The sequence below is a fragment of the Crinia signifera genome, chromosome 3 (assembly GCF_055691185.1).
Source record: "Crinia signifera chromosome 3, ASM5569118v1, whole genome shotgun sequence".
NCBI classification, from domain to species: domain Eukaryota; kingdom Metazoa; phylum Chordata; class Amphibia; order Anura; family Myobatrachidae; genus Crinia; species Crinia signifera.
In genome coordinates this window covers 119,237,769-119,262,429 of record NC_139219.1, presented here as the reverse complement: position 1 = coordinate 119,262,429, position 24,661 = coordinate 119,237,769, and the positions used below count along the sequence as shown (strand labels likewise).

The following is a 24,661-nucleotide window of genomic DNA, read 5'->3' as shown; positions in this document are numbered from 1 at the left end:
GCCTACCTCCCCGTCACATCATTAACACAACTGGTTGGAGAATGGGGAGAAAGCAGAACATAATGCAGGGTTGCCTACCTGACCCTCTCCTTCAGGGAGAAAATGCTCTGTTCCTGGACTTCCCTGGTAATGTATGATTGCCATCACCTGTGGGGAGCTAGTTAATTGATAAGAAAGGTGTTTCACCACAGGTGATGGCAATCATACATTACCAGGGAAGTCCAGGAACAGAGCATTTTCTCCCTGAAGGAGAGAGTCAGGTGGGCAACCCTAACGTAAAGTTCACGCTGACATACGTATGTACAGGAGAGACTTCTCGCCTTCCACCCGTACTTGTCCATCACATCCACTGCCCACGTACAAGGCGAAGCTAGAGGAATCAGCAAGTCGCAGCAGCATGGAACTAGACTGCTGGGGTGCAGAATACATTACAGGATGAATGGCTGCCCATACAAGAGCAGTCAGCAGCAGCTGATACTATAGCAGCACTCCCAAGTTCCCGCCCACCCGTACCCCGTGAACTCTCGCTGCGCACGCGTACTATCTGGCCGCCAGCCTCTGCCATCCTTCCCAGCTCTCCGCCTTGGTGGCCACCTCTCCTGGCACCTGGCCCACCTTATACGCGCCAGGCTGATGTGTGCTCTCAGTGCCGCCCCGGGGCTGTACGCTGGGGATACCGCGATGACAGAGTGCTGTGACTCCGGGCTTCGCGCAGTGTGACACCAGATCCAGCGGTCACTCGGCGAGCAGTGACCGGGAGCCCATAAGAGTAAGCGCTGGGGGTGACGGGGGGGGGGGGGGGGGGGGGGTTGTATGTCAGACGGTGCCAACTGCCAAGGGCATGGTGCTTCTGCGCTGACTGGCTGCACCCGGTGGGCTGAGGACACGCAGCAAGTGTCCTAGAGGAGTTCCCGTACCGCATCCCTGCAGGTGACCCCACGCACCTTGCCTCTGGCACATGCCCTTATGCCGGCACCACAGGGTCACCGCGTGTGTACTTACTGCCTTGTCCGCAGCTCAGTGATATGCATGGCGCCGCCGTCAAGGAGCTCTCTGAGCTTTATAGCCTGTACGGCAGTGTACACTTTCCAAGTTTGGCAGTCCGGGAAGCGGGCGGTGTACACTGTGCTATGTGCTCCTCATTACCGGCGGCTTCTGCCAGCGCTCTAACACATCTCCTAGGTTCTACTCCTCCTACAGTTCCATGTTCTCTGTGTTTTCCTTTCAGGTCTGCACCCCGAAATATTTGTATATACTGTGTGATAGATATGATTTACTACTTAATTTGCTAGATGTAGGGCCTTGAATCCTCTTATAAACCTCGAAAGCTTCTAAAGACTGACAGGATCACCTAGAAAAGGTGTATTTTTCATTTTTTATAATTATTATTATTATTATTACAACAATAGATAGATGGTCTATTTACCAGTGCGTGACAGTAATGCAATGGTCTAGCTCCCCAAATTATACATTCACCAGGACACTGGTTAACAGAACTTTCCATGCTTACCATGGTCCTGAAATAATTTGGAACATGACCCTATCTAGCCGGCCAATGTGATTTTTTTTTTTTTCGACTAGAAATTATGACTATGAGTAGTAGTTATTAAATGCATTTTGTTATTTTTATGAATGCCTTTTTAGCCTTTTAGTATATTTCTCTTGCTGGTCTTCTTTATAAAGCCAGTATATAAAATACATGAAGGAGATGGGTTTCACAAAAGGCATGCTAGAATTACAATGAGCCCCATCAGTTTACTGTTAATGAAAATTAACTAATAATCAAAGCGGAAACTGCTGATTCATGCATCCGTTAAGATTGGCCCATAAGTGTTTATGGGGTAAGTTCTGATAAATTGGAAGGTTTTGGCAAATGATTTATGTTGTGTTAAAGATAACTATTCAGAGACTACAAGAACCCTGTTGTTGGTGGCAACATCGTCAGCAAACAATTAGGGCCATACTTACAAACTAGCTATTTTAATAATTGCTGATTGTTTCCCTTAATATTCAGCAATTAAATATAAAAACATAATTGTTAGCAGGATATATATTAGAACTACTGTAGTTAGAAAGTACAGTTGTACACAGTTAAGTAAAATCCTAAAATGCAGCATGTGTGTTACAGAGATAAGAAACTTTCCATGAATGTAAAGTTTAGTGGTGTTTGTTATTGGGCAAAATACAATTAAAGAAGAACAGCCTTTGTTAGTAAATTCAACAAAAGGTCTTCATTGAGTATTAATATAAGTATCTCAGCCTTGTTTCTGCAAGTGTCTGTTTCCATAAGAAATTACATCACTTAGGATCTTATTTATGAAAGTAAATTTGGGAGATATCCCCCAAAACACAAATTTTTAGGAGTTGTCAGTTATTTGACAGTGTCCTCTCAATCTATGTAGGGAGGGACCACATCATATATAAGAGATCTTCTGTAGTCTTATGTTTCAATCACAAAAAGCAGCCCCATCAATTTTCGGTATTTATTGCCATTACAGACATCATTATACACTGCAAAAAGTACAGGGAGAGGGGTCCATAGGTTCCCACCCACAGTCTCAACTCACCATAGTATTTGCAGCAGACTGCATGTGCAGTAGTTTCTAAGGAGAAGTAAAGGGATCATGTTATTAACTTAATGTTTTGTTATTGGGATGGAAACTGATAATTTATGCATCTCTTCTGAACCTCTCATAAGTGCTATTTTAGGTAAAGCTAATGACCTGGTTGTGACATATAAGTCATGTTTTTAATCTAAACTATGCTGCGACTAATTGCACCCGTGGTTGTTGGGATTCAGTATTGAATCCCGGCGGTCGGGATCCCGGCGTTCAGAATCCCGACAGCCGAAATGCCGACAAGGGGGGGACGTGGATCGCCTTCCCTTGCGGGCTCGCCACGCAGCGGGCCCGGTGCCTCGCTACGCTCGGCACACTAATTTATTCTCCCTCCAGGGGTGTCATGGACACCCACGGAGGGAGAATGTGTCGGCATTTCGGAGGTCGGCATTCCGGCGTCGGGATTGTAACTGCATCCCGGTTGTTGGCAGTGTCATCAACAGATAATTAGGGGTGTCGATCATGTGGACAGTAAATCAACCCCAAAATGTCGACATGGCCAAAATGTTGATGTTGAAACATCAAATGGTCGACATGCGTTTTTCACATTTTTCGGTGTTAAGTACATTCAAGCATGTGACCTCACTCTGCTACCTGTATCATCCCCAATCATAGTCTGTGTGGATTGTAAAGTATAAAAAACATTGGAAAAAGTCAAGACAGACTTTTCATGTGTGAACCTTTTGCTTGTGTCAACCTATTGTCTATGTTGACCTAATATATGTTGACCAATAGGCAATGAAAGGCATATCTAATTAACCATGTTAACCTGATTTGCAAGGTTAATCTTGCTGGGTGCAAAGTTTTTGGTATTCAATTAGTTGCAGACATAAAGCCACAATCATTTTCAATATAATTTAACCCAGCTTTTTATCGCAGTCCCAAACTAGGAGATCATTGGAGAAAATCCATGTTGTAAGGTAAACATTTTGGGACTTCATTCAGAACCTCTGGGACACCCCTCTATTCTTTAATGATTAAATAAGCATTAGTTTTTAATCAGTTAAATTTTTCTAATAATTACTTGGGGAGGGGGTTATATTTTGCAAAGAGCCGAATAATGTGTTAAAAGATTTGGGACAGATAGATGTAGGTGTTTTTAACATTGCAGATGGGAGTTAGAGGTGTTTTCTTTCTTTAACCAAATTTGTGGCTTAAACCTTTATGCCTCCTTTCCCATTTAAATGGATATTATTAAAAGTTTTCTAGACTGTATTGTGATGATGGTTTGTCATTCAAATCAAAACAATCACAATGTTTTGGTGTTTGAGCTTTAATTATTAACAATGAAAGTTACTAAAATGAACAAACCATATTTTGGCGGCGTTACTTAGGGCCTCATTTATCATTTACCAATGTCATCACTGAGATACACCAGAAACATGAAATGGGTCATAAAGGGTTCAAATGCCTTTAAAATCAGTTTACAGCCATTATATGCACCCTTCACAAACTAACTAGAGCATTTATTTGCTGAAAAACATTTGCTTTCTATATTTTTTTTCAGAGACGTAGACAGCCTTGTCTGTGTCTCTGCACAAGCAGCTAGCCCCTTGCAATCTGAGCTGCCTTGCCACTTCCTGCTTGTTGTGCTATCAGTGCTTCTGTGCTTGATCACTGTGTCCTTAAGGAAAGGAAGCGCTGGCTGCTGGACTGCCGTTTCCAGATGTGCGAAACCATCACAGGCAACTTGCCTAAAGAGAACGAGAAAGAAAGAGATGAGGATATGCACTGCACAGCAGCCCAGCATCTAGGGCCACAGAGGAAGTCCGCAACTGCAATCTGTTTGTGTGTGTAAGTATGCTATGTGTACATATGGTGTGTGTACAGTATTCTCTGTGTTTTTAAGCATGCTGTGTGTGTAAGTATTTGTGACTTTGAGTGCCACACCTCTGGATGAGTATGCTGATTTACACAGAGCCGGCCCTAGCCTAAATGATGCCCTAGGCAAGATTTTGGCTGGTGCCCCCTAGCACCGCCACTAGTTCCGCCTCTGACCCTGCTCCCCTTTCCCAGCACCATCAACCCTCATCATAGCAGTCATCATTTTGGTGCCCCTACCCGCAATATTTTAAATAGAAACAGCGCACACATTTGGTGCGCAGCCCAAACAGGGGTGTGTTCTTCCTGGGAAGGGGCATGGCCACACAATAGTACCCCCAATTCAAATTATGCCACACAGTAGTGCAACTTTATTCACTTTATATCATGCAATGGTGTCCCTTATTCACGTCACATCACACAGTAGTACCACTTTACCTTATGTACATTACTCCTCACATTATTCACATTATACCCTTAGAAAAAAATCATGAGAAAATATTGTATTTTAAGCACCTCCATGGCCACACTGCAACCCAGCACAAAGCAGTGTGTGCTGGGTAGAGGAGACGAGCTGCTGCTGCTGTCACTTAAGGGGAGGGGGCCCGGGGCCCCCACTGGGCCCTTCCATCAGACTTTGGTCTGGGTAATTTGTACCCCCTACCCCTTTCTCTCGCCACCCCTGATAATACCACACAGTAATGCCCCTTATACATGACACACATTATTAATGTCCTTATAACCATAATGCCCCTTACACATTATGCCAACCTCTAATAATGCCCTTCATACACATAATGACACATATAATGCCCATTACACATTTTGCACATTATTAATGCCCTTATACACATGACACACATAATGCATGTTACACATATGTCGCACATTATTAATGTATTTATGGGGGGCGTGGCCACGGCGGTGCGGGAGTGAGCGTGCTGGAGGGATGAGCTCCCTATTACCTGAATATCCGAACTGACCTAAGCCCGGGAAAGTGTGCCGTCCCTGGGATGAGAATTCGCTGGCGTGGGGCGAGACAAAAGTATAATAGCCGTCCGGCGTGCTCCACAGTGGGTCGGCGTTTGTGGTTGTAAACGAAGCACCGTATACTGCCTCTTCCGCATTCTCTTCCGGCGTGTCAGAACACGCGATCCTCCAGCTTCCGCCCGACACTGAAGGAGAGAGGCGGCTATACCCGGAGCGTGGAGACCACGAGTGAGCAAGGGACAGCTGGCAGCTAACCGCGGCAAACTACTGTGCGGGGAGGACGGTGAGAGAGTCCCCTCTCTAGTAGAAACTCCCGATCAATAACCGCCGGCTCCCCCTCCTTGCAGCATTGACTCCCAGTAGATACACAAGCGGTGCAAGCAGACGGAGGCCCGCTATTCGGGAGACAAGGATAACTGAGACGGTCCCCCTCTCATCTCTGGCACGCATAAGGGAGCCCCGAAAGAGGTGCGACTGAGGTACATGGGACTGTGAGAGGGTCCCCTCCTCCTCCATCACGGCATGCAGCATTTAAGCACCCCATATCGGGCTTAGGAGATACAGACAGACCCTGAAAGGTGGGAGTGTGGACCTGCCTACGGGCTACAACAGAACCCGTGGTGGCTAAACAAGAGGACTGGAGAATTTGAACCCACCTATACCACACAAAGGATCCAAGGACGGACTCCCATGAGTATATGACCGGTGAAGACGCAGTACCGAATCATCAAACCGGTGCAGTATAAACTTATTATTATACGATAAGGGGCTAATGGTTACATTAAGCCAGCTCTGAAGTGGGACAGTGATATTGCCATTTAGCCCTGTAAATCGTTGGGGCACGCGGGACGCCAAGAATAGGGTTCTGTGTCACCCAGACTGATCTGACAAAACGGCAGTTAACATTGAGCAAACTGTAGGTCAATAAAAACAGTCATACTACTCGTGAACTGCAGTATAACCACGGGAAACCACCTCCGTACTGACTTGCTTGGTGTAGGTTTGGTGTGACTCGGTGGGGTGTGTTTTGTTTTTTGTTTTTTTTTCTCCTCCGTTTTTCCATTATTATTTTTTTGGAGTTGTTTTTTTTTTCCATTCCTTTTTTCTCCTGTTCCCCACTTCCAATCCAACACGTGTGGACCTGTCAAACAAGCACCCTTATAGGAATCATCCTCAGGCAGAATTGCAGGGAAGATGGGCAAGACGGGAAATACCTCAGCGGCCGCTCGATTAGAGAGATATGCCAGAGCCCAAGGGGGGAACACTTTGCAGACCCCTACCACGACTCCACAGTCCACCCCCTCCAAAAGTAAAAGTCCACCACCTGCCCCCGAAATTACTCTTCAGCAAGTACTTGAGGCTATAAACACCTCGGAGCAGCGCTTATCTGATCAAATAAAGGGGGTACAAACAGAAATTGCCTCCATTAAATCCGATCTCAAAGAAACAACAGAACGAATAACTCAAGCTGAGGCTCGGATCTCTACATTGGAGGATGTCAATAACCAATGGTTTAGTAAGGTAAATAAGATGACTCTCCTAGTGTCGGAAATGAAGTCTAAAATGACTGATGTAGAGGGCAGACTAAGAAGGAACAATCTGCGTTTCGTGGGCATACCTGAAAAAGAAGAGGGGGTAGACGCAGCGAAATTCATAGTGGATTGGATGATGGCAAAATTTGGGCAGACTGCATTCTCCAAACAATTTGCTGTAGAGCGAGCCCATCGAGTCCCCTCTCGACCGCTGCCTCCTGGGTCCCCCCCACGGACACTAATAGTAAAAATTCTTAATTTTCAGGACAGAGACGCCATTCTACGCCTGATCCGGGCCAATGGGCCACTGGAGTACAATGGGGCCAGAGTGGCTGTCTTTCCCGATTTTGCCCTTGAGGTTCAAAAAGAGAGGGCAAGGTTCATGGAAGTGAAAAGGAAGCTGCAGGAAAAAAAACATAAAATATTCAATGGTCTTTCCCTCTAAACTTAGGGTGATTCACAATAACGAGACTGTCTTTTTTCCAACCCCGCAAGAAGCAGCCAAGTGGCTTGATAATCACGTACCAGGGACACGGCAACTGGCGGAGGGCTAGGTTATTAAGAAAATATGAACATTCCGCCAGGGAGCTCCCCCCGCAAATTGGTGGCTTGTTAGTTTTCAGCCCCCAGATTGCTGGGTGAAGTCTTTTGTTTTTGTTGTTTGTTTTTGTGTTTTTTTTTTTTTTTTTTTTTTTTTTTTTTTTCTCCTCTTCTTTTTTCGGGGTTAGGGAACAGGTATGCCTAAGGGAAATGGGTATACAGGGTGGGGGGATGGGGGGGGGGGACTTTGCTTGGCATCTATAAATAATAAGTATTATCCATGTGGCTCCGTTAGAATGAAAATGTTATTACTTTTTCTTTGCTTATGTAGGTATATATATATTGTATATTTGAAATATCCATTTATGTATGGTCAAAATGGTTAGATTGATTGCATGGAACACACGAGGTCTGAACAATAGGATAAAGAGATCTTTAGTTCTAAATCAAATTCGTTCCTATAAGGCAGAAATTGTATGTCTTTCTGAAACCCATCTTACAGGGGGTAAACTTATGACTTTAAAACAACGTTGGGTGGGCTGGGCTTTCCATGCCCCCTTTTCCTCGTCTTCACGAGGAGTATCTATACTTATTAGAAAAACATTGGCTTTTAAACATAATCGTCTGGAGATAGACCCCTTGGGTAGATATGTATTTTTGGAGTGTATGATTGATTCTCTTTCTCTTATTTTACTGGCGGTGTATATCCCGCCCCCATTTTCGTATGAAATTCTGATTAAGGCGATTGGGTTTGCTGCAGTAAATCCGTCCATACCTGTATTATGCATAGGTGATTTTAATAATGTACCTGATCCATCTATGGATAGATGGCGGCAAAATTCACAAACAAATGGCACTTCATCTCCATTTGCTGGTTTCATACGTGATGCAGGATGGACGGATTTATGGCGAACGTATCATCCCCAAAAGCTTCAGTTTTCTTGTTTTTCTTCATCATACCAGACATTGTCTAGAATAGACCTTGCATTATCAACTGACTCTTTTAGGCATCTGGTTCAAAATATTGAATATAAACCGCGGGGTATTTCGGACCACTCTCCAATAATTATAGATTTTAATAATGCTGCGGACCGTGGACAGGGGCATTGGAAATTAAACTCAGCTTGGTTAAACTGGCTAGGACCAGACGAGACCATGGTTAAACTCTGGGATGAATTTTGGGAGATTAATCAAGGTTCCACAAAGGCCTCTAATGAATGGGATGCTTTTATAGCCTATATGCGGGGAATATACAGGAAACGGATAGCGGAATATAATAAGGCTAAGAAACAGCGTTTGCAGGAGATGGAAGATAGGTGTTTAAGATTAGAAGCTGAATTTATTTTAAGTAGAACAGATACTGCCAAACTCCTCTGGCACCAAGCTCAGAAAACCTGGCTTGATACTATCAATAATGAAAACAACAGGCTACTCGTCAACCAGTCATGCAGGGCCTATCAGAATTCCGATAGAACAGGCCGCTATTTGGCATATCTTACAAAAACAGAAACTCCCTCTACCTGTGTTGGTCCTATCGCTGACCCACAGGGACAGTTAGCGGTAGATGCACCACGGATAGGGGAATTATTCTCTGCATATTTCCAGAAATTATATACTTCTGAGATACAGATAACGGCAGAAGAGATCGAGATTCAATTAGATGATATCGACCTACCCAGTCTCTCCCCAACCGAGGCACAAGATTTAGGTAGGCCAATAGAATTAAATGAAGTATACCTTGCGATTAGAGCTTTGGCAGGCGGGAAGGCCCCGGGCTTAGACGGGATACCAATTGAAGTCTTTAAAAAGCACATAGATATTCTAGCTCCCCGGCTACATGCGACTTTAATCCGCTGCTTTGAGGAGGGAGAAGTTCCCCCGTCCATGACTGAGGCCAAGATAATTGTCATATTAAAACCAGGCAAGGAAGCAACCTGCTTGGATTCGTATCGGCCTATATCTTTATTGTCCTGCGAGGCAAAGATTCTCGCTAAAATACTGGCCCAAAGATTAAAAAAATATATAGTGAACTTGGTCCATTGTAACCAATCTGGGTTTATGCCAAACAAATCCACTTCGGTTAATATACGTAGATTATTTGCCCACCTACAACTTCCGGTTGAGCCAAATAGCCACCCCGCAGTTTTATCCCTCGATGCCACTAAGGCATTTGACGTGGTAGAATGGTCATATTTATGGGCCACTTTAAAAACCTTTGGCCTAGGGGATAATTTTATGAAATGGATAAAATTACTATATAATAACCCCATGGCCAGGGTCTCGTTGAACGGATGGACATCTCCAGCATTTAAGCTTAGCCGGGGAACTAGGCAGGGATGCCCCCTATCCCCCCTGCTATTCTCCTTGGCAATAGAACCCCTTGCCCAGAAGCTGAGAATGCATCCCGATATTCGTGGACTGCAAATGGCCCAGGGAAGAGATATAGTTTCCTTATACGCAGACGACATATTAATCTATATTTTTGACTATAGATTGGCCATGCCTTTGGTGGTAAGTTTGATTTCCGATTTTGGGAAATTGTCTAGTTTGAAAATAAACTGGAGTAAGTCACACATTCTATACTTGGGGTCCACATCGACGCAGAACTTGATTCCCCCGGCTCCGCTGAATTGGACAACCAGGTTTAAATACTTGGGGGTGACGGTTACGCGGAACACGGAGGAGTATATACAGTATAACATCTTGCCAATGTTAAATAAACTTGATGCAAAACTGAAGTTTTGGAGTAGACTCCCTCTGTCAGTAACAGGCCGCATTAATTTAATTAAGATGGTCCTGCTCCCACAGGTGTTATACCTGGTTCAACAATCTCCTATATTTCTTCCTAAACAGTTGTTTAGAAAGTTGAATAGTAAGCTTTCATCATTTGTTTGGCATAATACCCGCCCAAAAGTGCAGTGGATGAAGTTGACTATTGACAAAGGGAGGGGTGGACTGGGACTCCCAGATTTTCGCCTATATTATTTGGCCTCACAATTGGCACAACTACGCCCCTGGATAAAAGAAACCGAGGACAGTGACCTACCAGCTGCGTTGGTGGCCATGTCTTCCACAAAATGGTCCCCAATGGTTAGATTACTACAATCAAATATACAGACATTAGACCCCCCTCTAGTCAGACAGGCCATAAAAATTTGGCAGGAGGTAAAGGGATTATTGAATGTACAATCTATTGATCCATCACATCCAATTTGCGATTCCCTCACATTTAAAGAACTGAATTCTATACCGGTTCGGGAAGTATGGGATCGATACTCCGTGACCTCTATTGGCCAATTATATCAGGCAGGTCGATTAAAAACATTTGCTGAGCTAAAATCAGAATTTTCACTCCCAAAGTCCTATCTATATAGACACTTGCAACTGAAATCAGCACTGTCAGCTCAATTCCCATTAGGCCCCCCGTGCTTTATGGAATCTCCCATTAAAAACATCTTAGGGGTAGAAAATGCAAATAAATTAGTGAGTAAAACTTACAAACGTCTTAATGATAATAAAGGGAAGGGGAGTATGGAAATATTGAGACAGAGATGGGTGGAGGAGGTTGGGATAATTGAACAAGAAGAATGGAGGCTTGCTGTTCTTAATTTATCGCGCGCTACTAACGCGCTTAGAGTTCAGCAGGTTCAATATTATATACTCCATAGAGTTTATTTGTCCACAACCAGATTAGTTAAGTTCAAAGCCAGAACAAATACTCTGTGTCCTAAATGTAAACAACAGACAGGCACTTTTTTCCATCTTCTCTGGCAGTGCCAGGAGGTCAACGCATTCTGGGCTGAAGTTATACAAGCACTGGTTGACTCTGGTATTCCAGAGAGGATATTGACCCCCAAGTGCTGTTTACTTAATGTACTGGACCCGTGTGATTTACAACCGGGAGACCGGCAGTATATTAATAATCTTTGTGCTTTGGCTAAAGTAATCATTGCCAGAGGATGGATGGCGCAGAAAGGGCCAAAATTCGCCCCGTGGAAAGAATTAGTTATATATACCTATAAGCATGAAAAAGCACTACATCTCAGTCGGAGTACAATGTACAAGTTTCATAGAGTATGGAATCGTTGTATTCAACTGTTTCCCACTGACTTGCAAAGCCGATAAAGAGGAAATTGTTTATTAACGTAGTAAGTTAGAGAAAGAGCTAAAAGAGAAAAAAAAAAATATATTTAGCAATCTTAGCAAATGATAATCACAGGTTTTGCACTGAATTTGGCGACTATCGCGAGATATGTTTTTTTTTTTTTTTTTTTTTTCTTGAGAATAAAATAGATATATGTTGACAGCCTATAGAACAGGCGGTATAATCACTGAATAAATTGTTATTATGAATCCTTGCACATACACTAAGTGAATGATTCACAAGAATATTGATTTGGACAAATGTAACCCGGCAACGAACACTATGCATATATAATTAGATAATTTCTGTAGAAAGAATTTACACTATTATAGATTAAAATTAATGCTCACTGTTTATGCACCATATTAGCACTTGCACTTTAGAGAGGTTGCTAAATGTATAAGTTAACGATGCGGCATATGGGGGAACGTAAACATACTCTGTTATCTTGTACACGCTAAGACTGCAAAGTATTGTAAAACATGTGATATGTAATTTGATATATTGCTACAGTTAGATGCCAAGCAATGGGGAGGGTGGGATATAGGTGGGGGGGAAGGGTATTCCTTACGATTAATTTGTCAATATAACCTGTACTGATTAATTATTAACTTTTTATATATATTGTATTGTCTATGTTATAAAAAAATAATAAAGAATATATAAAAAAAAAAAAATGTATTTATACATTACACACATAATGCCCCTTACACATATGCCGAAGACTATTGCACAACCATCCCACCCGCAGACAGCACTCGCACAGCCGCTAACACTGTGACCTCTGCCTCTGCTTGGATATAGATGTTTCCTCATACATCTTGACTCAATAGGCCATGCAGCTCCTGGCCAGTTCTGCTAACAGTGGGTGCCTTTTTTGCTGAAAATTCATCGTATTTGCATCGTTATGACCAGCACACAAAAGGAGCTTCCAATGATTGGAGTGATGTGTGGCATGCCTATATTCTGTGTGCAACTGTGGCTGTACCTGCATACGGAATGCTATGTTACAGTGGTTTCCATGAATACACTCTTTCAAATGCAGATACAGCCTCACTCGCACGCAGAATATAGGCATTATGCATATCATTTTAATCAGCAGAAGCTGCTGATGCCCCATAGGCATTCCAAATGCCCTAGGCAATTGCCTAGTTTGCCTATGCCTAAGGCCGGCTCTGGATTTACATGTGAGGGCCACCTGTCACAGATCTATTTATATTTTGAGTGCCGGATCCAAGCATTATCTATCTATCTATACTATCTATTCTCTCCTACCCATTAGCTTTTGCCCTGTAGTATACGTTGATACTATTATTTAACATTTATTTTTATGTTTTGGGCTATAGGGTTACAAGCATTGCCCCCCATAATTAAAATAGCTATTAACACTAACATTATTAAAAATAATAATAATAATTAAACTGGATGGCGTGTGAATTGGGAGTGCACATAACTGCAGTGTCAAAATGATTGCTAAAATACAGTAGTATTGGTTACTACGGGTGACACCACCACTTTTCATTTGAATTGCTTTAGTAAATCTACCCATTAATCTCAGGGTAGCAGTGCTTCAATGAAAGATGAAACTGATCATTTAACATGAAGTTGTTCCTAAGAATACCTTTGTATTGACATTTATCCTGCCTTCTGTCAGCTGTATGAACTAAACTAGTGACCGTTGAATTATCCTGACACCATATTAGTGCCAGCAGACCACTGATGTTTAGAAAACAAGTGTTCATGCCTTGATGGTTTCCTTTGACATGGCAGAATAATCATTCCTGTTGTGAACAATGCATTTGTTTATCACATCTTAGTAGACCTCTCCTTGAAATGTTTTTTATAACTTTTATTGCAATAAAGTATTTTGAAAGGAATTGGATCAATTTATATGTTGCAACACAATCACAATTTACTTTTCCCACAAGTGAACTTTCTCAAAATGCAGTGAAGGTTCTGCTGGTATGTGATCCCTGAGTCCACAATGGCTAGGTCTATAGACACTAGTTCAACCACTAATGGTCGACAGTGACTAGGTCGACACCTGGAGATGGTCGACATGGACAGAAGGTCGACATGGTCACGGCCGACACTCAAAAGGTCAACACGAGTTTCTCAATGTTTTTTTGCTGTAGATCGACTTGTTTCGTACTTTACTATCCAAGTTGGCATAGAGTAAGAATACAATAGTGGCCGTAGCATGGTTAGAGCAACAAGCCATGCGAGAGGACGCTGTACAATGACAGTGTCCATGTCGAAATTGACATGAAAAACTAGGGTCGACCTTCTGGTAATGTCGAACCCTATACCGTAACAGTTCAGCTAAAAAACGATTTTTGTAACTAACTATTCAGCGTTGCTTATTTAATTTACTATACATGTTAAACCAATGCATTGGCATGTTGTTTGAGGAATAAATACTTTAGCTCACAGACACCTTCTGGTAATTGTCTGTCTAAAACAGTGATAATATCACCTTTGCCACTGTACTCATCATACATCAATATGATGGGTCATTTTCATATGGTGCATGTTTCACCAAAAGTTCCCCCAAGATAACTGCTCTGCAAAACTATTAAAGTTTATGATTCTAACTATTGTAACTAAATTTTGGGCAACATGACTTGCTCAGAATTTTTATACAAGACTGTATGTAGATGGAATGTTAATTGCTACCTCACACATGAGCTGTAGATATGTAAAATCATATCAATGTTTTTATTATGTGTGTAAAGTCTGAAATAATTGCATTCATGTTACTGAAAATCCATTTTCTTATAACTGATAGATGCTTTATTCCAGAGTATGAACTAAAACATCAGATTCATTGCTGTGCATAATGCTGCTTTCCCACTGCAGACCAGTTTATGCTGCTTTCAGACCGCATCTCTGGCTTTGACCCTGTATTTGGAAACGTTTCCAAAAACGGGTCTGCCAGATAAAACCCCTTTCACACCGCAGCACTTAAACGGTATATTACCGTTTAAGTGCCGATTTTTTGACACTGGCAGACCCGTTTTTGGAAACTTTCCAAATACAGGGTCAAAGCCAGTGCAGCCCTCCCCTCCGTGCAGCTCCCCCCTCCTCCCCCCCACCTCGCGCGTGTCGACCGAGCGCGTGTCGACGCCGCCCCCGCGTGTGTCGACGCGCCCCCCCCCCCCCCCCGTGTGTCGCCCCCCCCCCCCCCCGTGTCGACTTACCCCGTGCCGGTACCTCCGTTGTGGATCCCGGCACTGCAGCTCAGTATGCTCGGAAAGCACTTATGAAAAAAGTGTCTTCCAGAAAATGGCTGCCCCATAGGAAACCCTGTTTAAAAAAACTGTCTTTCGTATGGGGGCAGCCATTTTCTGAAAGACACTTTTTTCATAAGTGCTTTCCGAGCATACTGAGCTGCAGTGCCGGGAACCACAACGGAGATACCGGCACGGGGTAAGTCGACACGGGGGGGTGTCGACGCGCGCACGGGGGGGGGGGGGCTCCAGTGAGTGTGAATACTTAATGAGCGCTCATTAAGTATTCACTGTGCTGAATTTAGGACCCAGCTCATTGGCTGGGTCCTAAATACCGTTTCAGAACCGATTTTGAGCCTAAAATACCGGTTCTGAAACGGGTAGGACCCTGCATTTTAACCGGTTAGAAAAAACGTTTTTTTCTAACCGGTAAAGTGGTCCTGCACCTTTCAGACCGCACACATTACCGTTTTAAAACAATAAAAAAACGGCAATATACCGTTTTTAAAGTGCGGTCTGAAAGGGGCATAAAAGTACTGGTAATCTTAAATGGTATTTAAAACGGTATTGGCATTCCCACTGCAGCAGATTACCGTTTTAAATACCATTTAAGTACCATTCCCATTGCAGTGAACCGTGTAAAATGTAGAGTGCCTACCCCCCAGTGTAAAGAGTGCCTAATCCCCCCCCCCCAAGTGTAAAGAGTGCCTAACTCTCCATACCTGCCCTGTGCCCCCACCTCCCCTCCCCTTCCCTTGTACTTACCTGCACGGGGATGCAGGGCAGTGGGGAGGCAGCGGGGGTCCATGCGGGGTACAAGCAGTCCCAGTGCCTGATGAGAACTAGTAGTTCTCACTTTGCGCATATGTAATGAGTGCACGTGCATACTAATGAGCCGCTCATTACATATGCGCATATGTAATGAGCGGCTCTTTATTATGCACGTGCACTCATTACACATGCACAAAGTGAGAACTACTAGGTCTCATCAGGCACTGGGACTGCCTGGAGGCTAAATAACGTTTAAGAGGCATTCCCACTGCCTCTTAAACGTTATTTTAACGTGTAGGACTCTATAAAAACGGGTTGAAATACCAGTTAGCTTTAAACGGTATTTCAACTCTGTCACTTTCCCACTGCAGCCTTAAAACGGTAAATTGCACTGAAAATCGTCACTTTACCGTTTTTTAGCTGCAGTGGGAAAGGGGCATAATTTGCAATGGTTATATATAGAAAAAAGACTTATTTTGTAAACACAACCAATATTTATGTTTTTGTATCAGCCCATATGTTGTTAATGTCTTTAGGTCTGCCTTTTGTTAAATATCATTCATTTTTTTGTAGTCATTTATTATTTTTGTCATAGTTATGTTGTTACAACTCTTGACCACAGTTACTCGAATTGCAAGCACTTTCGTCTAATATTTCCAGGATTTTCAGAACAATATTTTAAAAAACTGCTTTTACAGTATTTTACCATTTTTGTGAATTATTTTCAGTCAATCTTTTGTTTTCTGCAACCTTTAATGATTGATCATGAAGATATATGGTGCTTTGTAAATAGTTAGTATTTGCACTTTTATCTTGTGTTATTTTTGGCTTTTTGAATATGAACTTAAATGGTTTAGTCAGGGACGGGACACCTTTGGCACTCTGTTGTTGAACTACACATCCTAGCATACCCTGCAACAGTTTTAGTAGGGCTAAATAGCAAATCTGTAGCAGGGCATGCTAGGATGTATAGTCCATCCCTGATTTAAGTACTACCCTTCAAAATTGGTATCTTGATGGTTCATGTAGCTGTCTCCTAAATTATTCTAATCTCTTTGGATTTCAGATTTTATTTTGTATTCAACTCCTATTTCCTCTTTATATATACTGTAGCCTTCCTCACGTTCTACCAGGTATATTGTTATGCATTCAGATGTTACCCTTAGTACTGTACAGTACATCAGTTTAAGCCTGAGCTTTGGCTGGTTGTATAAACCCTCACTGTATTATACACTGTTATTTTTTTATAATTTATTTCTTGCTGCTTTTCGTATGCATGAGCTGATGCGCTGTCTGCTAAAGAGGTCAGTGGCAGAGGGGGGCAGTCCGCGCTCCCCTGCTTCGGCAGACAAGATGCTAATACATGTCCCTTCCTACTTCGCCTCGTTAATGAAGCGAAGCAGGAAGTGTTATAGCGGTGCGATAAGCCCAGCTATAATACTTTACATCTGCCCCTTTATCATCCTCCACTTTAGATCTAGTTAAGGCTTAATACATTTAGCCCATTGTCTCTAAGATTGTCTATATTGAGTAGATTTTGGCAATCAGTCAAAATATGACCAATTAAAAAACCAGTGAATTTTTCACTTACCTAATGTTTAGTGTTTATGTGACAATCACAGATGTGAGTCATAAACAGAATAGGAATGTGTGCGCTTACACTACAAGGTTGCAGTGCTATTTCATCAGCCACTTGCAAGGAGAACTTGATCTTTTTGTATGCACAATTGCCAACAACACTATGTTAACACTTTCAAGACCACGTGTTTCATCCCGTAGGACCTGAGCAAGTTTTTTTTTTATTATTATCATTATTACAAGTTATTTAAATAGTGCACACATATTCCTTAGTGTTTTACAGAGACTATATATTTTTTAGAACATACACATTAGTCTCTGCCCGAGTGGAACTTACAATCTATATTCCTTACCACATGCCCATGCATACACATTTGTTCTAGGGTTAATTTTGTTGGGAGCCAGTTTACATACCAGTATATTTTGGATTGTGGGAGGAAACCTGAGGAAACCCATTCAAGCACAGGGCAAATATACAAACTCCACACAGTTAGTGCCATGGTGGGAATTTACCCATGACCTCATTACTGTGAGGCAGTACACCAAATCGGGATGCGGTCATTTGGTCTACTGCATTATGGTAGAAAGTCATTAGGTCGAATCCATTAGGTCGACATGCTAAAAGGTCGACATGACTCTAGGTCGACATGGGAAAAGGTCGACATGATTTTAGTTCAAAAGGTCATTAGTTCGACAGGTCATTAGTTCGACAGGTCATTAGTTCGACATTGTCTATGTCGACATTCACAAGGTCGACATGGAGTTTTTCACTGTTTTTTGAGCCAACATGTGCCGACAGGCGGTATTTCATGCCCTACCATCCACTAGGGCGTGGTGGGAGAATAAAATAGTGTGCCGAGCGTAGCGAGGCACCGTGCCCGACGCATAGCGAGCGCAGCGAGCGATGCGAGGGGATGCAGTGCACTTTAAACTGTGTCCATGTCGACTGTGTTGACATTCAGGTAAAAAAACAGTGAAAAACCCCATGTCGACCTTGTGAATGTCGACATAGACAATGTCGAACTAATGACCTTTTCGAACTAATGACCTGTCGAACTAATGACCTTTCGACCTAGAATCATGTCGACCTTTTCCCATGTCGACCTAGATTCATGTCGACCTTTTAGCATGTCGACCTAATGGATTCGACCTAATGACTTTCTACCATAATGCAATAGACCAAATGATCCCAACCCACCAAATCTCTCTAGAATTCAATTTCACCTGGACAATTTTATTCTTATAATTTAGCTTGAACCCTACTGATTTTTTTTTTTATTTCTAGGTACAGTATGTATAGGGATAGTAGAGCCAATATATGCACTTTATTACAAATTGGACTGAGCATTATGTATATGATATATCTTTTTCATAAAAAAAAAAAAAACTAGTTTTAATACAATCAGCATGTGTTTTCATATAGATTCTTCCTCCCCTATGGAAACACCAGTGGTGACATCATAGAGCATTCCAGGAGAGGTAGAAGGGGGGAAATCACTTCCAATGCACAGAATTCACAACATTACTGTGCAGTGGAAATCTACTGTCTGAGAACCAATCAACCATACAGTTGTTCCTAGTTATTGCACAAGGACAAGCAGGTGTCATTCATTTCTTTGTGGGCTACTCGAAAGTAATTATACTGTCTAAAGGAGCCCATACACGGTCCGTTGTGTACGGCTCTGTTCTGTACTATGCGATGCGTGCTCCCGCGCCTCACATAGTACGGTACAAAAAGTATGTGCTGCACATACTTTTTGTACTAGGTACACATCGGATCGGATCGCAGTGCATGCACACTGCATGCACTAGGGATGCGATCCGATGTGTACTATTTAAGTCCTAAACGGACCGTGTATGGGCTGCTTAAGCCTTATAAATGGGATGCACAGAACTTGTTGCACGAAGGGGTTAGAGCTGTCAGCAATGATGGGCACCTAAAAATATTTTGATTTAGGCCACATAAAATTATTGAGTTTAAATATTAATTTTTTTTTTTAAACAATTGCTAGAAAAATACAACTTTGTTATTGAAAATCATACTCTGTATCCATATACTAATAAACCATAGTTTACCAAACATACAAGATAGCATTTTTTTAAAAGCATTTTGCAAAAGGAGAAGCCTCATCTCATTTAGATATATACAGAACCAGGATGGATGTCACTCGGAGTGTATCAAATGAAGCAACAGCACGGCAGTGAACTGATAGCCAACATTTCAGGGTGTTTAACCCTTTTAGCAAGACCTCAGTTGGCTATCAGTTCACTGTCGTGCTGTTGCTTCGTTTGATACACTCCGAGTGACATCCATCCTGGTTCTGTGCATTATTCTCTGGATGAACACCGGAGAAAAGTTGTTAACCTGTTTGAGAGTGCCGGGAATCTGGGACATATATATGTGTGTGTGTGTGTGTGTGTGTGTGTGTGTGGAATAGGCCTGCTATAGGTTTGGTTTTTCCTTTGAACAACATGTTGTGGGAGTGCATGTCTTTAGTATATGAAACCATCAAAAATTGTGTGAAGTTAGAAATTCCATAATTATAATAGTCCATATGTTAAGTTGGTATGTGAAGAAAGTTTAGAGAAGAGGAAACTTTGAAGTTTTTGTTTTATATAAACTGAAGAAAAAAGTTCTCCTAAGAAAAAGCTGGTGGCAGGAGTGTAGAGGAGCAGCATATGGCATTAAAAGGAGCACAGCTGGAGGTAGCATTTCCATCTGAACATGATGTCAGAGCAGCTGACAGCTTGCCATCCCTCAGCCTTTTATTCTAACACACAGCCAGGGACTTAGTGTGTGTAGAGCTGTGTGGGGAAAAGGTATCTTATTCCTCTCTAACATCCTCTCCACTTTGCATCTGTTTGTCAGTCTGTTTTTTTTTTTTTTTCTTTTTTTTTTTTCTTTTTTTGTTTGTTTTAAATTTCTTCCTTTTAGTCGATCTAAACGACCGCATACAACACTTCTAAGAGGGAAGGACATAAACAGGTCTATGTATAAAAAAGGTAGGACTTCTGGTAAATTAAATTGTCTCTTCATGCTGTATTGATTAATAATTTCTACTTTATGACAGCTAAATAGAATACATTAAACATGACATTTTAATACAGTGCATATTTATGTAAAACATCATTTTTATACTGTTCTGTATGTATGTGTGTGTGTGTGTGTGTGTGTGTGTGTGTGTGTGTGTGTGTATATGTATATGTATATATATATATATATATATATATCTCCCCAAAACAACTTGCTAGTTCTCTCAATTTATTTTATGCGAAACATTATTTATGTACTATATCATTGTGACTTGCACTGTATTAATGAAGTTGTGACATGTGCGTGTTGTATATTGTGATATGGCTAATATACCATGCACTCTGTATGCTGTTCTTTCAAGCGGGTGTTGATCATTTTATCATGGGATATTTGTAGATATTTACAGTTAGTACAGTTGGGGATTTTTTTTTTTTTTTGTGAAAATATTAAATTCAGCAGTGATTTTGTCCAATGTTGTATGTATTTATCCGTACATACATACAATAGGGTACATTTGTAGACAAAACGTTGGTGAGAATTACAGGCCAAATCTAATCTTGCAGTACATTTTAGGTAGTAAAAGTACTTTTTTATTTACCATTATTTTTTTGATATTACTAAAGTATTTCAGTATATTTTACCAGGTACACTTTTACACTTTTGTGCTTTTATCTATGGTAGATATTGCATTTTTGTATTATTAATGCTCTGGACTGGTTTATGTACTAGCAAACTAATTTAGAACTTGTAGATTTGAGCTGCTTGAATTGGCCAGACAGCTGTAATCGCACTCCTCTGTTCTTAATCTCTTTATCTGGGCAGCAGCTGCCATATGGCCACTGTCAGCTGGATCAGATGTTTATAAGCTTCCTTCTTCGTCCCTCTGTCCTTTCAGCCTACTAATTTGATCACAGCTACCTTGTGAGCTGCCCTCCAATCTTTATTTTTAGCCCTCTTAAGGATTAGGATTGATGTGGGTTACGGGGCACTTAAAGTGATTGTATTTAATCTTTTTATTTTCTTTAGCATCTTTTGTAAACACAATACACAATTGGCAAATAATTGTGTACACCTTTTGTTGCAATTTTTTATCTGTATTAACCATATTCATATTATATGAATACTGAAGGTACGGTTTAATTATGTATTTTTGTACAACCTATTTGAACCTCCTATTGTTTTTTTTTTATACATTTTTTAAATATAGTGTTTGCTATTTCATTTTGTCTTTTACTTTTTAAATTACTGTTGACCCTAATTTAAAAAAATAATAATACTAATTGTCGAAGCATGCGTACAAATTACATCTAAAACTTGTTCTTCTCCCTGATTTTTTTTATGTACAATAAGCAAAATATTGTATAGTCTTTTTGCCACCCACTACTAAAAGAATACACAACATACTGGAAGTTATTCACAATGTTCAGTTTGAACTCATTTAAATGTAGAATGTTGCTATGTTGTTTAAAAATTATTTATTTCTAACAGCATATTTCTTGTTTAGGTTATGAAGACAGTATGGATTTCCCAGAACACAGCAGACATTTGCTACAGTGCTTGAGCGAGCAGAGGCATCAAGGATTTCTATGTGATTGTACTGTTCTTGTAGGAGATGCCCATTTTCGAGCTCACAGAGCTGTGTTGGCTTCATGCAGCATGTATTTCCACCTCTTTTACAAGGATCAGCTAGACAAAAGAGACATTGTTCATTTAAACAGTGACATTGTTACAGCTCCAGCCTTTGCTCTCCTGCTCGAATTCATGTATGAAGGTAAACTCCAGTTTAAGGATCTGCCCGTTGAAGATGTGCTTGCAGCTGCCAGCTATCTCCACATGTACGACATTGTGAAAGTCTGCAAAAAGAAACTGAAAGAAAAAGCCACAACAGAGGCAGACAGCACAAAAAAGGAAGAAGATTATTCAAGTTGTTCTGATAAAGTAGAGAGCCTCTCAGATGGTAGTAGCCATATGGCAGGTGACTTGGCAAGTGATGATGAAGATAGTGAAGCTGAAAAGTTAAACATTCTGCCTGTTAAAGGTGAATTGGCAAATGAATCTGAGAACATGTGGCTAAGATTGTCCTCTGATTCAGCAAGCATTACTCAAAATAGTACAGAATCTGAAAGACATACAATTGCTGGAAAAACAGTACCTAGCCCCTGCAGCTCTGCTGGCTCATTGTCTGTGAGATCTAATACTTCCATGAGGGATATAGCAGACTCAGACTGTGTCCTGGACCTGTCTGTGAAATCCAGTGTTTCAGGAACGGAACCTTTGAGCAGTTCATACTTCTCTTCGCCAGAAACACTAAGAAACAGTCTGGTTCAAGTGAAAGTAGAAAAAGAAGCTTCATGTGAGGAGAATGATCTAGATACTACTGAGTATGACATGGAAGACAGCACTGTGAAAGAAGGTGTAAGCACTGATGTAAGGACACAATATGAGTCAGTCCACCTGGCCCCTGTAAGGGAAGATTCAGTCTTAAGAGAGTTGGATCATGATGAAAAAGCAAGTGATGATGAAATGATAACTCCAGAGAATGATAGGGTTCATATAGAAGGTAATATGGACAGCAGTCTTCTTCCATTTGTGTCAAACATACTTAATCCTGCAGGGCAGATCTTCATGTGCCCACTCTGCAACAAAGTCTTTCCAAGCCCACATATTCTACAAATCCATTTAAGTACACACTTTAGAGAACAAGATGGCATACGTAGTAAGCCCACTAATGATGTCCATGTCCCTACCTGTTCCCTCTGTGGTAAAACATTTTCCTGTATGTACACACTTAAACGTCACGAAAGGACTCATTCCGGAGAAAAGCCTTTCACATGCACACAATGTGGAAAAAGTTTTCAGTACTCTCACAATTTGAGCCGGCATGCTGTTGTGCATACAAGGGAAAAGCCACATGCCTGTAAATGGTGTGAGAGGAGGTTCACACAGTCTGGAGACCTATACAGGCACATCAGAAAATTTCACTGTGAACTGGTAAACTCTTTATCTGTTAAAAGTGAAGCATTGAGCTTGCCTGGAGTAAGAGATTGGACATTAGAAGATAGTTCTCAAGAACTGTGGAAATAAATATAATGTCATACATGTTTTAGAATGATATGTATGCACGCGTACTTACATACATACACACATATATATATATATATAAATTCCCAGATTTGCGCTAATTACACAATTCTATAGTTGGTCGCTTATAACACTTGGCCTCCTACAAGAGAGGCTACTAACATCAAATACCACCTCAATAGTGTTAAGTAGCACCCAATATTTATTTGTCTTTCCTTAATTCAAATCATCCATAGACAAAATTTTACAAATATATAAAACATTTATTAAAAGTACACTTATTAAAACAAAAATAGTTCCTTGTCAGAGAATTTTTCTTTTAGACAATGGATGAGAATAACAGCCCAGGGGCTGTTGACGGGGAAGTACCCCGAAACATGTAGACATTAAAATTTCACTGTTTATCACCATTTACAAGACTCAGAGTGCCGCTGCTGTGTTGGAGTTCTATACATCAGGCACATTGCCTGTACAGAAGGCACCTGAGCAGGATAACCCCAAGGGGGGTCCGAGTGCTGGGTTCACGAGGTCATTATATATATATATATAATTACGAAGAAGAAATTGTTAATTTTCAAAGTTGTATTTCCATAAGGTAACAACGGTATATATGAATAACATCACTTCAAACAAATAAACTGCACATGGTATCAGTGTGTGCGTTCAAACATTGTTACTGCTATAATGAAGTTTTATACATACCAAGGGGTATGTATAAAACCTCATTATATGTTCAACTTCATATGATGTTATTCATATATACCATTGTTACCTTATGGAAATACAACTTTGAAACTTAACCAAGACCCTTTGAGTGCCGAAATTTCTTCTTCATCTACAAATTGTGAGTGAAGGCACTTGGGCATTTCAAGGACTTAAAAACAGAGTGCCGGTTCTACAAATTCTCTATCTATCTATATCTAGATAGATAGATAGAGAGATGTTTTGAGATTTTTTTTGCGGCCCGGCACTCAAGCTCTCAAGTTCAATTACCTTGGTGCCTTCCGGAGCAGAGGTATTTGGAACTTAGAAAACAAACAGCGGCACTCATAGGATTTTCAAACTTGTATTCAAAAAAACGTGACCATAAACCAACGTTTCGGGGACTAGCCCCTTTGTCAAGGTGTGGATAGAACCTTTTTTATCCACACCTTGACAAAGGGGCTAGTCCCCGAAACGTTGGTTTATGGTCACGTTTTTTTTAATACAAGTTTGAAAATCCTATGAGTGCCGCTGTTTGTTTATATATATATATATATATATATATATATATATATATATATATATATATATATATTCATTCATATGCACTGTCACTATAT

General features: G+C 41.2%; 1 protein-coding gene across 2 annotated transcripts; it reads left to right on the top strand.

Moving 5' to 3' along the window:
- The first annotated feature begins 460 nt into the window (after positions 1-460).
- ZBTB18 (zinc finger and BTB domain containing 18) lies at positions 461-24,443 on the top strand. Of its 2 annotated transcripts, none has more exons than XM_083176424.1 (2): positions 461-769; positions 21,763-24,443. In XM_083176424.1, the coding sequence occupies exon 2, from the start codon at positions 21,777-21,779 to the stop codon at positions 23,340-23,342; it is 1,566 nt and encodes a 521-aa protein (XP_083032550.1). In that variant the 5' UTR covers positions 461-769; positions 21,763-21,776; the 3' UTR covers positions 23,343-24,443. The 2 variants fall into 2 exon arrangements, with proteins under 2 accessions (XP_083032550.1, XP_083032549.1); XM_083176423.1 differs by lacking the exon at positions 461-769 and adding an exon at positions 19,665-20,227.
- The last annotated feature ends 218 nt before the right edge of the window (positions 24,444-24,661 follow it).